Source organism: Thunnus thynnus, chromosome 5 (assembly GCF_963924715.1).
Source record: "Thunnus thynnus chromosome 5, fThuThy2.1, whole genome shotgun sequence".
Lineage (NCBI taxonomy): Eukaryota > Metazoa > Chordata > Actinopteri > Scombriformes > Scombridae > Thunnus > Thunnus thynnus.
Genome location: NC_089521.1, coordinates 2,471,494 through 2,485,267, shown reverse-complemented (window position 1 = coordinate 2,485,267; position 13,774 = coordinate 2,471,494). Strand labels below are relative to the sequence as shown.

At 39.1% G+C, this 13,774-nt stretch overlaps 1 protein-coding gene across 4 annotated transcripts in view; it reads left to right on the top strand.

Moving 5' to 3' along the window:
- Positions 1–3,033: 3,033 nt before the first annotated feature.
- The window catches only part of ppp6r3 (protein phosphatase 6, regulatory subunit 3), a 33,426-nt gene continuing 22,685 nt past the window's right edge, over positions 3,034–13,774 (top strand). For 3 of the 4 annotated variants that reach the window (XM_067588688.1, XM_067588687.1, XM_067588685.1), the window contains exons 1-6: positions 3,034–3,247; positions 8,665–8,833; positions 10,332–10,565; positions 11,287–11,473; positions 12,053–12,190; positions 12,592–12,657. In XM_067588688.1, coding sequence (XP_067444789.1) covers positions 10,339–10,565; positions 11,287–11,473; positions 12,053–12,190; positions 12,592–12,657 — 618 coding nt within the window. In that variant the 5' untranslated portion in view covers positions 3,034–3,247; positions 8,665–8,833; positions 10,332–10,338. The remainder of the gene's footprint in view (positions 3,248–8,664; positions 8,834–10,331; positions 10,566–11,286; positions 11,474–12,052; positions 12,191–12,591; positions 12,658–13,774) is intronic. The other variant, XM_067588686.1, reaches the window with a different exon arrangement.

Below are 13,774 nucleotides of genomic sequence, written 5' to 3'. Positions count from 1 at the left end.
TGATATTACACCCAGTTCACAAAAGTGATGTCTGTGGGTATATAATTATATATAATAGGTTAACATGTGACGCGTACTTCACTTCCTGTTTTGTCTGTCTCCTAGCACCCTATATGTCAAAGCCACCAGGTCAAAGTTCAATTTTAAAACAATGCATTTTCATTGAACATGACCAAATTGTAATGTGTCCATTACAATACATTTGAAAGGGAAGCATATATTGATTATAAACAAAGCAAACCCTTTTCCTCCTCATGTCACATACTTGAGTTTTTGGTTCACAGATTATCTAAAATAAGCTCAAATGTGTCAATCCAGGAAAGCTGGTGCTTTGTACAGGTTTAAACAATGGGGCCATCCTCCATAAGCATCAAGTACTGCATCTGTGGTGGTTATGCAGTTGCCTGTGAATGTTCATAAATGTGAGTGTCATAACTGTGTTTGACTTCCTTCCTCTTGCTACTGATGTGAAATAGCACAAAAGCTCTCCAAAGCTAACTGAAGCGTAAATATGTTGTGCAGTACCTCATTTCTAACACACACACACAGTCACTGCCCATAGACATCTTTTCCTTTGTTTTGGACTTGTGATATGTACTATGGAATGTGAAAATGTATAAGACTCAGACTAACAAAAAATGTAGTAAATATCCTATATACTCTATCTGACCACAACTTTTTTAGGTCTTACATAGACAAAAAGTGACGTCATGCTCCTTCTAACTGCATACAGACTTTCTATTCTCACATAGCCTGGACTATGTGGCCTTTTGTCTTATCCAAATCAGGTTGACTCAACTCCAAATGTTCCTTTTGCTTTTGTTTCTTTTTTTTTTTTTTTGCTGTTCCTAAACTGTTTGGAAAAGCAAGAAGTCTGTGTCATATGAGAGACCATCAACTGTGGTCTGTATTTAACATTTGAACTGTCCATAATGGCTTCTTTTTACTACATATTAGCTACATGTTAGCTTATTGTGTATCTTACCTTACATTCACTTATATATATATGTGTGTGTGTGTGTGTGTGTGTGTGTGTGTGTGTGTATAGACAAAAGTAAAATTGAAACTAATCTAAAAGAAAAGTGTAAACAGGTCAGGTTATTTTTCTAGTTGCTGATGTCATACAACATTACTGCATGGTAGGTGGTGCAGAGGGTGAGGGTCATCAGTGTGGCCAATGAAGAAATCAGAAGGCCACAGAGCGAGTTAGTTTCGGAATAGACAGTTCAACTCAGTTCTGTCTATATAGGAACCACCAGTACATCCAAGATTCTTTTGGATTTTGCTTAGAGTTAAAGGATACTCCACAGATTTAGTGTTGCACTGTCAGTCTCATGATGGACAGTCAAAAACAAGAGGATCAAAATCGATTCAGCAGAACCAGAGATAATTGTCCTTTCTATTCCATGCGTTTTTTTTTCCTTGTCAAAACCTTGGGCCTATATCACCCACAATGCAACTTGACTCAATTAAATCAACTGTACAGATTTGGTTGTGTTGTGCTAGTGTGTTGTGCTAAGCCTGCTAGCCTCATACAGACAAGAGGAGTGGGCTACAGAGGTCTGGTAACCTCACTTCTTTCAGATTTTTTTCATTTTCAAATTTGTGGTCTTTAGCCCCAACCATTGCTGACTCAAGTGACATCACTTGATGCAGTGTGACAGATTTCACACAGCTGCCTCTGGAGACACAAAAGGCTTTATACAACTATTTTTCACATACACACACTGATGTGGAAAATCAGTGGAGTTCTCCTTTACAACAGTGTTCACTGTTCACAGTCAATACATCTTCTGGTTTGTTGTTAGCCCTGCTATTCCAAAAATAAACAGTTAAAGACAGTGTTCGCTACCATTACATTCACTACTATATTTGTTAGTTTTCCCCTTCCATCTGTTTTCTTTGGTTTTTAAGAAAGGAAATGAAGAAGGTCAAGCATCCAAAGTCTTCTAGACTCTGAACAGCTAGTTGCTGTGTTTAGGGCCTGTACACAGGATGGGACATCTTGCTTCAATACAATGCTAGCTGGTTATCATACTGGCATTGTACTGATAGAAAGATATTTTGTCCATCCCATTAACATACATGAAAGGGACAAAGATATTAGGAACACTTTTGATATAATGCATTCCAGTACACCACCACCATCCACTAGGACCTCAATAATAAACATAAAGTAGAATTATTACCTTTCTGACAATGTCAACAAAGACTGACAATGTATGAGCTTCATAAAAGTAGAATGTATGGCAGAGCTGTTGTGTTGGATTGCATTAGATTGCACAGGTGTTCCTAATAAAGTGCTTGACAAGTGTAGGTTGTGTTAAAGAATAAATTGCATTGTGTGAAAAACAGTTAACCCTAATTACATTAGGGATAATCAAAAAATTCTACCGATAAAAAACATTGCTCTTTCAAACTATTGCAGACCACAATAATAGTAACGTTAGTTAAAAAAAAGTAGTGTATTTATTTTCATCGACTTAGATAATGAAGAACTAATGTCCATTGTGTTTACTTGGTGACGTCTCTCCTATCAACATTTGCTGTCGATATGAAACCAAAGGTGACATTTAACTCAAAACGTGTATATGTATTACAAGGGCTCCTATAATGCATCCATGGTCTATCTTTGATCTACCATTCTCAGCAAATTGGGCGTTTCTCAACGAATCAAGGGCGTGCTCGTGCAATGCGAGTACGTTCGATTTATAACACACAGCAAAGGCGCGGGTGGAGTTAACGCTTTACATTGATAGGATTCCTCAAAAAAATACTATATAACGAAAAGACACATGCTAAAATATATTCTCAACTCGTTCTGGTATTAAATGTGTTTTACTAATTATATGCAGTTACTTAAACAGTATAAACTCCGCTCTTTCCGGGCCACAGCATGTCTACCTCGATCGAATGACGCCTTGAAGTGGCATACTCGGTAGCCAATAAAACCTCGAGAACCGGTTTGAGCGATTGGATGAAAACCAATAGTTTTGCGGTGTCAGTTTGAGTGACAGGCGCTGCAGCTGTAGTGGGGGAAGGGAAGGGGTCGCTGAAGTTGACGGAACCGCCATCTTGAAAAGTGCCCTCCGATGATATACATTTTCGCGCCTGTCAGAATCAGTTTTAAACGCTTTATTTTCCTCGCCGGAATTTCGTGCTGTATCTGTATTGGGTTTGTTAAGGCTTGGGGCTAATGGCAAGATAAGCTACATGCTGGAGACTCGTCGTTTGCCGTTGTCTGTCGGTAGGTACACTTGGCTGGTGCTGAAGAGACGATTAGCCAGCAGTCTTTACATAGTCGGCTAACGTTAGCTGGCCAGCTAGAAGCATACTTGGCCATCTTTATCTGTCAGACACTTCGTGTACCTCTTGCTAGTACGCGGGTAGCTTGACGTTAACATAACTTATCAATGTTTTTAGGTAATGTGAAGATAAAACGCTATTTATTCGGCCAACTTCTCAGCCAATTACCGTTAGCTTCATAGCTCACTGCTGCCGGTTAACTTGACGTAGCAGCCTTAACTTCACAGCTAACGTTAACGTTAGTTTGATCCCGATTTTAGGTGGCCAGGTTACCTAACAATAGCCACCGATAGTTAGTGACGTTAGCCGGTTTGCCTGAGCCGGTGTGTTTCTTTTGCGTTAGCGGTAGTCTGTTTTGGGCCCTGATATGTAACTTAAATGGATAATTGACATTACTGTAAACGTAATATTTCAATAGCCAAACGCCAGTAGCGTCAGTCTGTGTTACCTTATGCAAGTCAGGCAAGAAATTGTATAATCAGATGTTGTGTTCCTGGCGTTTCAAACCATGTTTAGCCGAAGTTAAAGCTATTATGAACGTTGTGCGGTTTAACTAACTGTAGCTATATAACAGGGCCATCAGTGTTTTTTTTACGGACGTTGACTGCATGCGATTGTTGGGATAGCATTATACACATTATAACTAATGTAACGCTAATGGTCTTATTTTGCAGTTACCACTTCATTCTGAGATAAACTGTCTTCAGTTGGCCTATTGTTGGGATTCGGATTTAGCAAGTTGATATTAATGAACTGTAACGTTATAGCTGAGCTAATTGTTGGTGTTCAGCTTATAGAGGCTCTCTTGATTTGAGCAAAGCAAACGCTGTTGTCTGGTAATATACACACTGCGTAGGTTGTTAACACCAGTCAGATTTACCTTAACTGTCAGGGTCTTATTACAGTGGCTGGTGTATTGTGGTGTCCAATCAGACACTGCGTTAAGGCAAACTATAAAACGTTGTTTTACTGGTGTTATGCTTGCAGGGTTGCCCAGTGTTTTATTGCTTTTGGCCTGTGGTACATGTCTCACTTGTTATTTTGCTGTATTAAGGTTTCAGTATCATAGAAGGATATATTTCATTCCTTCATTTGGTGTCTTACATGTTTGTCTGATTATGGCCATGCTTTATAGTTGTAATTATTTTGCCTGTGGTGGACTGCTGTTGCTGAGTTAATACAACAAAAATGAAAAGGAAGACAGAATCTAAAGCATAAACAACACAAATGAACTTTGTATTATCACAGCATGGTCACATTTTAGTGTTCACAGTAGTGCTGAAGTCACGGTAGTTAGCACCCATTATGTTTAGTGAACATTTGTTGCAATCTTTTGGTGCCATCTTGTTCTACTTGAATATAAGTAGGAATATGGTTTATGCAACAGTGCTCACATTCCCTCTTTGGGCGCATATGTTGTCCACAACCAACCACAGTGTTTACATGAGAACAGCTTTATACACATTATAATAAGCTGGTTAGTATAAAACTTGTGTTTACATGCAGCTGGTCAGTAAGTGGATTGTCTTCTATTCCAGATCATATTTGCAAACTAAAATTAGGACATTGGGTATATGAGGCTACAGACTGAAGAGATTTTTTTGTTAATTCTGTTGGTGCATAGAGAGATTAGACTCAGTAGTGAGATCACAAAGTTTTCCTGGCAGAGTGGATGTTGCGAATTTTACATGTATTGATAAGACGTAAGAACTGAACAGTGTTTGTGCTTATTTATTCCAGTGTAGTTAGACATAGAGTAATTATCTTTGTTTTTATCCTGCAACTTCACATTCTCTGTCCTGTCCATTTACAAGCTCTGGTTAAGCATATACATAGACAAGAAATCAGGTTTCTGCACTTACTACACTTGCTGTGTTAACTAGGATTCACTTAATCCCTCACCCTGATTAAGGAATCCATGCATAGTGTGCAGCATTGTCTCACAATGCTTGGCTGCTTTGACTTGCATTGCTGCTTGTGGCTGGAAAGTATTGTCATAATCTACGGCTACATCCACACTAATACATTGTTGTTTTAAAACATAACTTTTGCAACGTGTACACCTAGAGTCCACACTACTCTGGTGTTTTCGAACCCCTAAAACAGAGACTTTTGAAAACACTGCTGACTCCGTTGTAGTTTGAAAACTATGGGATTGCGTTAAAGTCTGGACAGGCGGAAATGGAGACTTAGTCACGCCACTATAAGGTAGTGATGTTTTCCGCCGCCTCGACAGCCTGTTACTTATGTTACTTTCAGTTACACTTCCACCTCGTTGTCGGTCCAAGAAGAAATCTCTGGTCTTAGACCGTATTCAGACCAAATCAGGCGTTGCAGTTCACCGCTGCAGGGTTGGGCGGAGGTGTGGGGGGATGTGGGTGTGTTTGTGCTCTAGGACATAACCGCTGTTATCATAAAATAACATTTTATTGATCTGATTCACCGGCTTTCTTGTTACCTTTTCACTTACTCTCTAGCTTGCTAGACCACTGCTGCTCTCTCTCTGGTTTGTTGGTGCTCTTTTTTTTTTTTTCTCTCATCTTTTTAAAAATGAGCCGAGAAGCCGACAGCAAAGTCTGACTTTACTTTTAACGTAAATAAAGAGAAAAATGTCCTCCCCTCCTCCAAAAAAAACTCGGAGAGACTCAGCAGCCAGATGTTTTTCTGTTCTCTGTTTAAGGGCGGTTGAGATTGCCACTAAAATGAGAATAGCTGGTCCACCTTAAAGGTCAGTCCACTTTAAGTGAGGCTGGTCAGGTTAGGCTAACCCATTGTTGTTAACTTCTGGGTTAACCCCCTTCACTTTTCTAGCAGTTGGGGAAACAACAGACAAGACTTTTCTTGGTCTTGAGAAGCTGCAAAGTTTATTAAATGACACACTGTAGCCTGTACTGCACATTTACTGCCAGACTGACCTTTTACCCGCTCCCTTTCCTCTGCTCCACTTGCATTCATGTCACTATTTTGCCGCTCGCTCAAATACCCTCTCGCTATGCACACATTACGCACTGCCCTATTCTTTGACGGAGCTATGCTACTCTTATAACAGTACCTTTCACGTAGATGTCCTTTGAAAAATGAAGAGAGAGAGGATGACTCAAAACAGTTCCATGGTAACTAGGGTTCAATTGTGCTCGCACAGTGTGCAAATGAAAATGATTAGTAGCCCATTGATATTAATGATTGTGGGAAATTTTAGTAGCGGCGGTGTGCTGCTGCAGAATGAATATAGAGGAAACACTGGCAGAGCAAACAAACGAAGGGTGCAAAGTCAGTTTAGTCTTACACAGCTAGTCGTCAATCATATGGTCTTTCTCGGGACATCTAAGCATCCAATAAACATTCATTAAACAAGCTAAGGAATACAGTTATGTTGTTTAATGCAAGTAAAGTGAAACGGTTAATTGTTTCTAGCTCAGGTGGAGGGGCTGTGCCATAAACCAAGAAGTTTTATCAAGACTGTTTTAGTATTTACTGATTGCAACTGGAGGTTGTACATGTTGAAGTGATTATTGGCATAATATTTATTCATTGGTGAAAACGTAACCCTTTCGATCCAATTGACACAATACGCACAAGAAATCCCACACCTCAGTCATAACTTAGTCTTAATGAAACAGTCAGATATCACATACATACTGCTGGAATTAGCTCTTTCAAGTGATAGCAGTATCTCTGTGTCCGTCAAGGACATCCATAAATGTAAATAAATATAATCATCATTAGATTTCTCCATAGTATTTAATGTAATCCAGTGATTGTCATCTGTATCCATGGTTACAGAGGACTCAGGAACTTAGGACTTTTCATTGGGACAGATTCACCAATATGTACAGAAGTTTAATAAGCAAAAAAAAAAAAAAAACACTGGGCTTACCTAACTGTTCACAGGCTGAATCCAAATGTCTTGACTTCATCACACTTGCAGACTTAATGGGTGTGTTCCTGGAAAGTCAGTGAATGCCATGGGCTGTCCAAATCCTCAATTCATCAAGTCCACAAGGGCCCTTATGCTGACTTTCTGCAGACTTCCAGAGAATCTAGCTAGGGTATTGACTTCTCTTGGAAAGTGACCCATAATCTATAGCAATATGGATGTGACAGTGTAAAAGAAAATAATAAATACCATATTTATTTTTGAATACATTTTTCATTTTTATTGTACACATTTATGAGGATTCTCAGTTGAGGGTATAATGTGAAGATAATATAAGTGTTCAGCAGCTCATATGAAGGGGAAAGTTCACATTCTGACCATATCTTTATTGCAACCTTGTAAAGCAACAGACCCTGCAAATATCCTTCATAAGTTGTTAAAATCAATACCTTAAGAACTATTCAGAAAAATACCTTGAAATGAGTTAGAGATCAGGGATTTCATTTCTAATACGTGAGGTCTTAATTCCCATCTCTTAGCTAATTTTATCCCCTCGCGCCCCTGCACCCTCGCCCACTTGAATTGATCACGGACAACATGTGCAAGGTGTGTATGACAAAAGTCCAATGGGACCTTCTGTAATTCATGAGGGTGCACGTTTGGATTCAGCCACTTGTCTCCATGGCAACATTACTTCCTGTGTATATCACCCAAAGCACGATGGGAACCCTGGTGGGGAAAACCATCAAAATATATTAATCCGATAAGAAAAATAAAAATGGTAGTTACAAAATCAATGAAAGTAAACCATAGTAATTTTTTTACCGTTTTAAGGCTATGAAAAAACTGTCCTACAACAATAGTGTACCTCTCACATGTTAATGAAAGTAACAGTTAAGGTATTAAGTGACAATGTCATAAGCCTGTAAATAAAGGAAGTGAAATCCAAGAAAAAACAGGTAAGTGTTAAAGGTGTGCTCCAATATTTTACAATCTTATCTCTATGACCTAAACTGTTACCTGTAGTTATATTTGTATGCAGCTTGGTTGTGACGCAGCAAGGTCTGTGTGTCCACTGAATGCTGTGTTTCATGTTGCTGCTAATGCGTGCTACTTAGCAGAATTAAGAGGGGATTTTCATGGTTTTCCCTGATGCTTCCCAGAGCCATTATTTAGGCAGCTATAAACTGGTTGTTGTACATTGTAACCATCATAGATGTCTAGCATGCCTAGCCTGTGTACCTGTGAGTCCTGGTGTGTGAATGAGCTGCATCTCTGATCGTGTATTTATGAGGAGTGCTGGGTATTATAGGTATTCGGTAGAAACAGAAACTGTCTTTTCTCTGCTAGTAGCGGGCGTATGTGAACAATTTTTGCCTTTTTGTAATTACAGGTAATATTCAAAATTGCTGTAATATCCACATGAAAAGAAGTGGAACATTCCTTTAACAACATGTCTACATCTGTTTCTGTGCTCACAGGTGTGTGCTGTTGAACTGCTGTATGTGTGCTGTTTGTCAGTCTGTCCATCACCGCTGTCTGCCTGCCTGTCTGTCCGTCCGGCTAGCCTGGAATGGGCCACAACTCCCAAAGACTAGAACACACCTCTTTCTAACCTGAGCTCCGCCATCTGGACTCCAACAAACTCAGGTTGGTAGAAAAAAGCTTTTAAATGACTCACTGTAGTCAGCTACTATACTCTGTTTATCTCTGATGGCAGAGCACATTTTGATGGTATACAAGTTCATCCAGTATACTGGTTTTGATGTACTGTAAGATATGAATTTTTCATACACCGCCATACCATTACTTAGCTGAAACAATTCCTATAACTCTTTAAAAGGCAGCAAAATATATAATGTTTGCCGCAAAGAGCGCTACGATTGGGTCAAGCTGGGTGGAGTATATTGAGAGGGGACCCCTATTAACTTACCAATGGTTACCAATGGTTACAACTGTATAACACAACAATGAGTAACCACACACTCACTTTAACAGTGCAAAACACTGTGGCACACAGCAATTTCTGACACATAAACAATTTGTAACGCTTATAAATGTACATTTACAAAATTACACAGCTGAACGGCATTCTGGGTACAGCTTGCTAACTAGCCAGGTAGCTCTGTTCTTCCGGAGATTCAGATTGAAATGTGCGAACGAGGCCTCGCATGTAATGACGATTATCGGGGCAACCTCTGTCAGCCTCCTGCTGCTTTACTAATAAACATGATTTTTTGCTTCAAAAGTCTGTTCATCTAAATGAAAGTAAACACAGGAACTAGCTGCCTGTAGCAGTATTATGGCTAACTTCCTAGAGAACTACATCCGGGACAGTTTGCATGTCGGTTTGTTTATGTCTGAGGCTGTGGATAGCCTAGATAGTTCATGCTAGAGAAGTTGTAACTTAGTAGATGAAATAAAGTGGTTCATGTTTGCAAGTTCCAAATTTCAAGGATAAAATGACAAGAAACACATTGTGTAGTTTTCATGGACTACCACTGGATGATAGAGACGTACATACTGTTCCTCACACAGTTAGGTGTTGTAATCGCATTTTTCGTACCGTATGGAGCTGAACGTTGCCTGAACAAGCCTTGATCTTTTCATCCAGTTGATTCTGGTGAAACAGTCTCCAGGACGACAATGTGGATAAATGTTGTAAATCCATTTGTAGTATTTACACAGTGGCAATTACTCTCATCCGTGGACACTTCTAGATTTCCAAGTCTGGCAGCAACAGGTCCCATTCTACAGAAAAAGTTTTCCCCTTAACTCTTCAGGAGAGCAGTGACTGCAGGAACACTAGCAGTTTCCCTGAGGTAACTGTTACTGCATGTTGACTTTCCTGACGGTCCTGTCAGATATAGATTTCTATGTAGTTAGCCATAATGCTGCTACAGTGGCTAGTTCCTGTATTTACTTTCATTCAGACTCAGAAACAAACTTTTGAAGCGATTCAGGTAAACTCTATGTACTCTTGACAGTAGAATAAGCCACCATAAACCTACATAAAGGCCCAGTCATGCCAGAAAACCCCCCAAAAAACGTGATATACCGTGAAACTGCCCGAATCTTACCATGATACAAATTTTTTGGTCATACCGCCTAGCCCTATATATGCTGTTTTTCCATGTGATCTTTTTAGAGCCAACATGTTTTGGAAATTTGACCTCCACACCACGTCCCACATTGACACGCTGCTAGAGAAGGAGGATGTGACGCTGACAGAGGTCATGGATGAGGACGACGTCCTGCAGGAGTGCAAGGCCCAGAACCACAAACTGGTTGACTTCCTGCTGAGACCACAGTGCATGGAGGACCTGGTCACCTTCATCACACAGGAACCCTGTACTGATGTTGAGGAGAAGGTTAAATACAAGTAAGAGAAAGTGGTGCAAAGGATCAGGGGGGTGAAACTAAAGGACCTGGTTCCTCCAATTTTAAATCTGTAAATACTAAGCAATTTCCTAGACCTACAATGATTGTTCCATTAAGAAAATCTGCAACCATTTTGATAATTGTAATTTTTTATGCAAAAACTCAAAACATACTCTGGTCACAGCTTCTCTAGTGTAAGAATTTGCTGCTTTTCTCTGTTTTTTCATTTTAAACCGAATCAGTAATCAATCAATATATCAATATACTTTTGATGTTGTTGCTGAAACTCAGCAGATCATAACAACACAAGTAGAATACTTTCAAACAATACCCAGCTCTATTGACAGATATTTTTGTCTATTTGTTGCTCAGCCAGATATGAATAAATTGTAAGCCTCCAGGCTTTTTGTAGCTGTCATTTGTTTTACAAAAAATGTTTGAAGTACGAAGTACTACAACTTATTGAGAATCCAAAGCTGATCAGATCCATCAAAGTCTCTTGACCTGAAATGTAGCATCAGGGGTCAGACCCAATTATACTTATTTCCTACTTCACAACAATTCATCTATCAGCATTTTGTTACAGTAGTGAGTATTTCACATCTCTTGTTTCTATCATGACAAATGTACAGCATATGGTGGTGGTTTGTCCAGTGTAAACATGGTGTCACAGTATTATAAATGTTGTATTTGAAAAATTAGCACACTTTTGTTTTTCCCAGGTATCCCAACATATCCTGTGAGCTGCTTACATCAGATGTGGGCCAGATCAATGACAGACTGGGAGAAGATGAAAAACTGCTGATGAAACTGTATGGCTTCCTCCAGAACGAGCCGCCTCTCAACCCACTTCTGGCCAGCTTCTTCTCCAAAGTCCTGTCCATTCTCATAGGACGCAAGCCTGAACAGGTGAGCCTGTGATAAGATGTTGTATCTGAGATCAGGATGCTATACCAGGGGTCATCTCGTGATATGAACAATACCAAAATATAATGAGCAGTAGTAGGATTGGGTGATATGGGCAAAATCAAATATAATGATATTTTGGACCAAATACCTTTATTGATATTGCGACAGTATTGTAGGGATGACTATTGGTGCATTCACAAAATATTTACACAATGAAATTTTTGATAAATAATCATCAGTAATATGGATATAATGACTAAGTGGGTAAAGGCAAATAATAGAACAGTCTGGTAAGAAAATTAAAAATTACACATTACAAATTACATCACTGTACTGTAATGCAGCCTTTAAAATCAGGAAAAGACAATGCTTAAGCCATATTACAATATACAAAATCTAAGACAATATCTATTCTCATATCAGGATATCGATATATTGCCCAACCCTAATTAGCAGTAATCAGGTCATGTGCACTGAATTCTTTCTACTTTAGCAGAATACTCTTGACCTGTAGGAAACAGCAGTTTATCCTCTGCACTGATATTAAGGCGTGTATGGTTTGTTTGTCCGTGTGTGTAGATAGTGGATTTTCTGCGGAAGCGCGAGGACTTTGTAGACTTGATGATCAAACACATTGGGACATCTGCCATCATGGACCTGCTGCTCAGAATGCTCACCTGCATTGAACCACAACAGCTACGACAGGATGTTCTCAACGTGAGTAGTGGGACAAAACTTTCTCAGCTGTGCTAAAATATGATCTCCCCCATCTGTTCACTTATCAAGCAATTTAAAATTTATTTGGACCATCACAACCTACAAGAGCAAGACTACAAATTCCATTTTGCTCATTGTGACCTGGCATGGCTCAGTAAACATATGTTGAGAACTGGTGTCATTTAGATTGTGCTGTACAAAAGATAATTGACAACATGAAGCCTCTCTATTATTTTTGTTTTGTTGTAATTTAATACATTTTCATGCTTGCTCCATTGAAGATCGTAGTGAATTTATAAACATATCCCATTTACTTCCATATTTAAAAGGTCCTGTTCTCTCGGTTTCCCTCATAATATTTTGTGCTTTGCTGACCATCTCTGTGCTCTGTCTCTTTTCAGTGGCTGAATGAAGAGAAGGTGATTCAGAGACTGGTGGACATGGTACAACCTTCTCAAGATGAGGATGTGAGTTTCACACCAGTGTTGTCTTCCATTGGCCTCCAGGATATTAAAGTCCTCTGTGGGCTCTGGATGAACCAACAATTTCATTCATTTATTATTTTAAGCTTTGACAACATTAATATATATTAGAAATAACTTGGATAATTTGCATGTCCAGTTCTACATTTACGGCCTGGGACACACAGCCTACCTCTACCTGTGTGGCATATGTGCATAGCTGAAATGCTGTGGCTTGCATGTGTGCGGTGTCCACACAGACAGCTTTGCTGCTGCGGAGCTACTACTGCCAGCTCTATCTTTCTACATAGAGTTTGACCTTCATGATGGCCATCAATAATAGAACGTTTCATATCATTTCATTATAAATTTCAATTATATTTAGTTTACGCAGGCAGTGTGTCCCAGGCCTAAGGATCAGTTCACCCAAATTACAAAAATCTCGATAATGAGCCCTGCAGATAGATGTTATCTTACAAGACATTGTTACTCTTGATCTGGATGCGCACCAAGATAAATACTCCTGTTTATGTTAAATCTCTTCAGGAATATCAGGGCTATGATTGAAGGATTGAGTCAAGACTCGAGAACAGATTAATGGCCAATCTAATAAATCATTTTGCCTATAGGAAATTATAATGGAAAATATGGCATATTAAAAAACATTATTTTTTGTCTTTTCATCCAAATATATACTAAATTTGGTGACGATTAAATGAAGTATTCCTCAACAGCAATGTCTCTTTCTAGAAACAATGTCCCGGTTCCTTGGTGTTGACAGTTTGCATAGTTTCTTACCTTATGAGAAGATAGTTTATAATGAAAACAGTTCATAGATTCCTGAAAGACTAGTTGCTGTTAAGATTTTCAATTCTGTGAGCACCACAAACAAAATTCCATTCACCTCCACTGGATTGAGGTGGCAGTGGAAATCTCATAATCTTGAAAAAAAAAACAAAACTATCTGCATGGCTACATGCCACTAGTGGTAAGTAGAAAGAAGCTTTTTGTGATTAGGGTGAAGTGAGTGGAACAGTACTTGTTTGTACACTTGTTTTTGATGTAAATAGATCTTTCAGACATGGCGTTTGTTGGCTGTATAGACGGCCTGCATTCTTCCCAC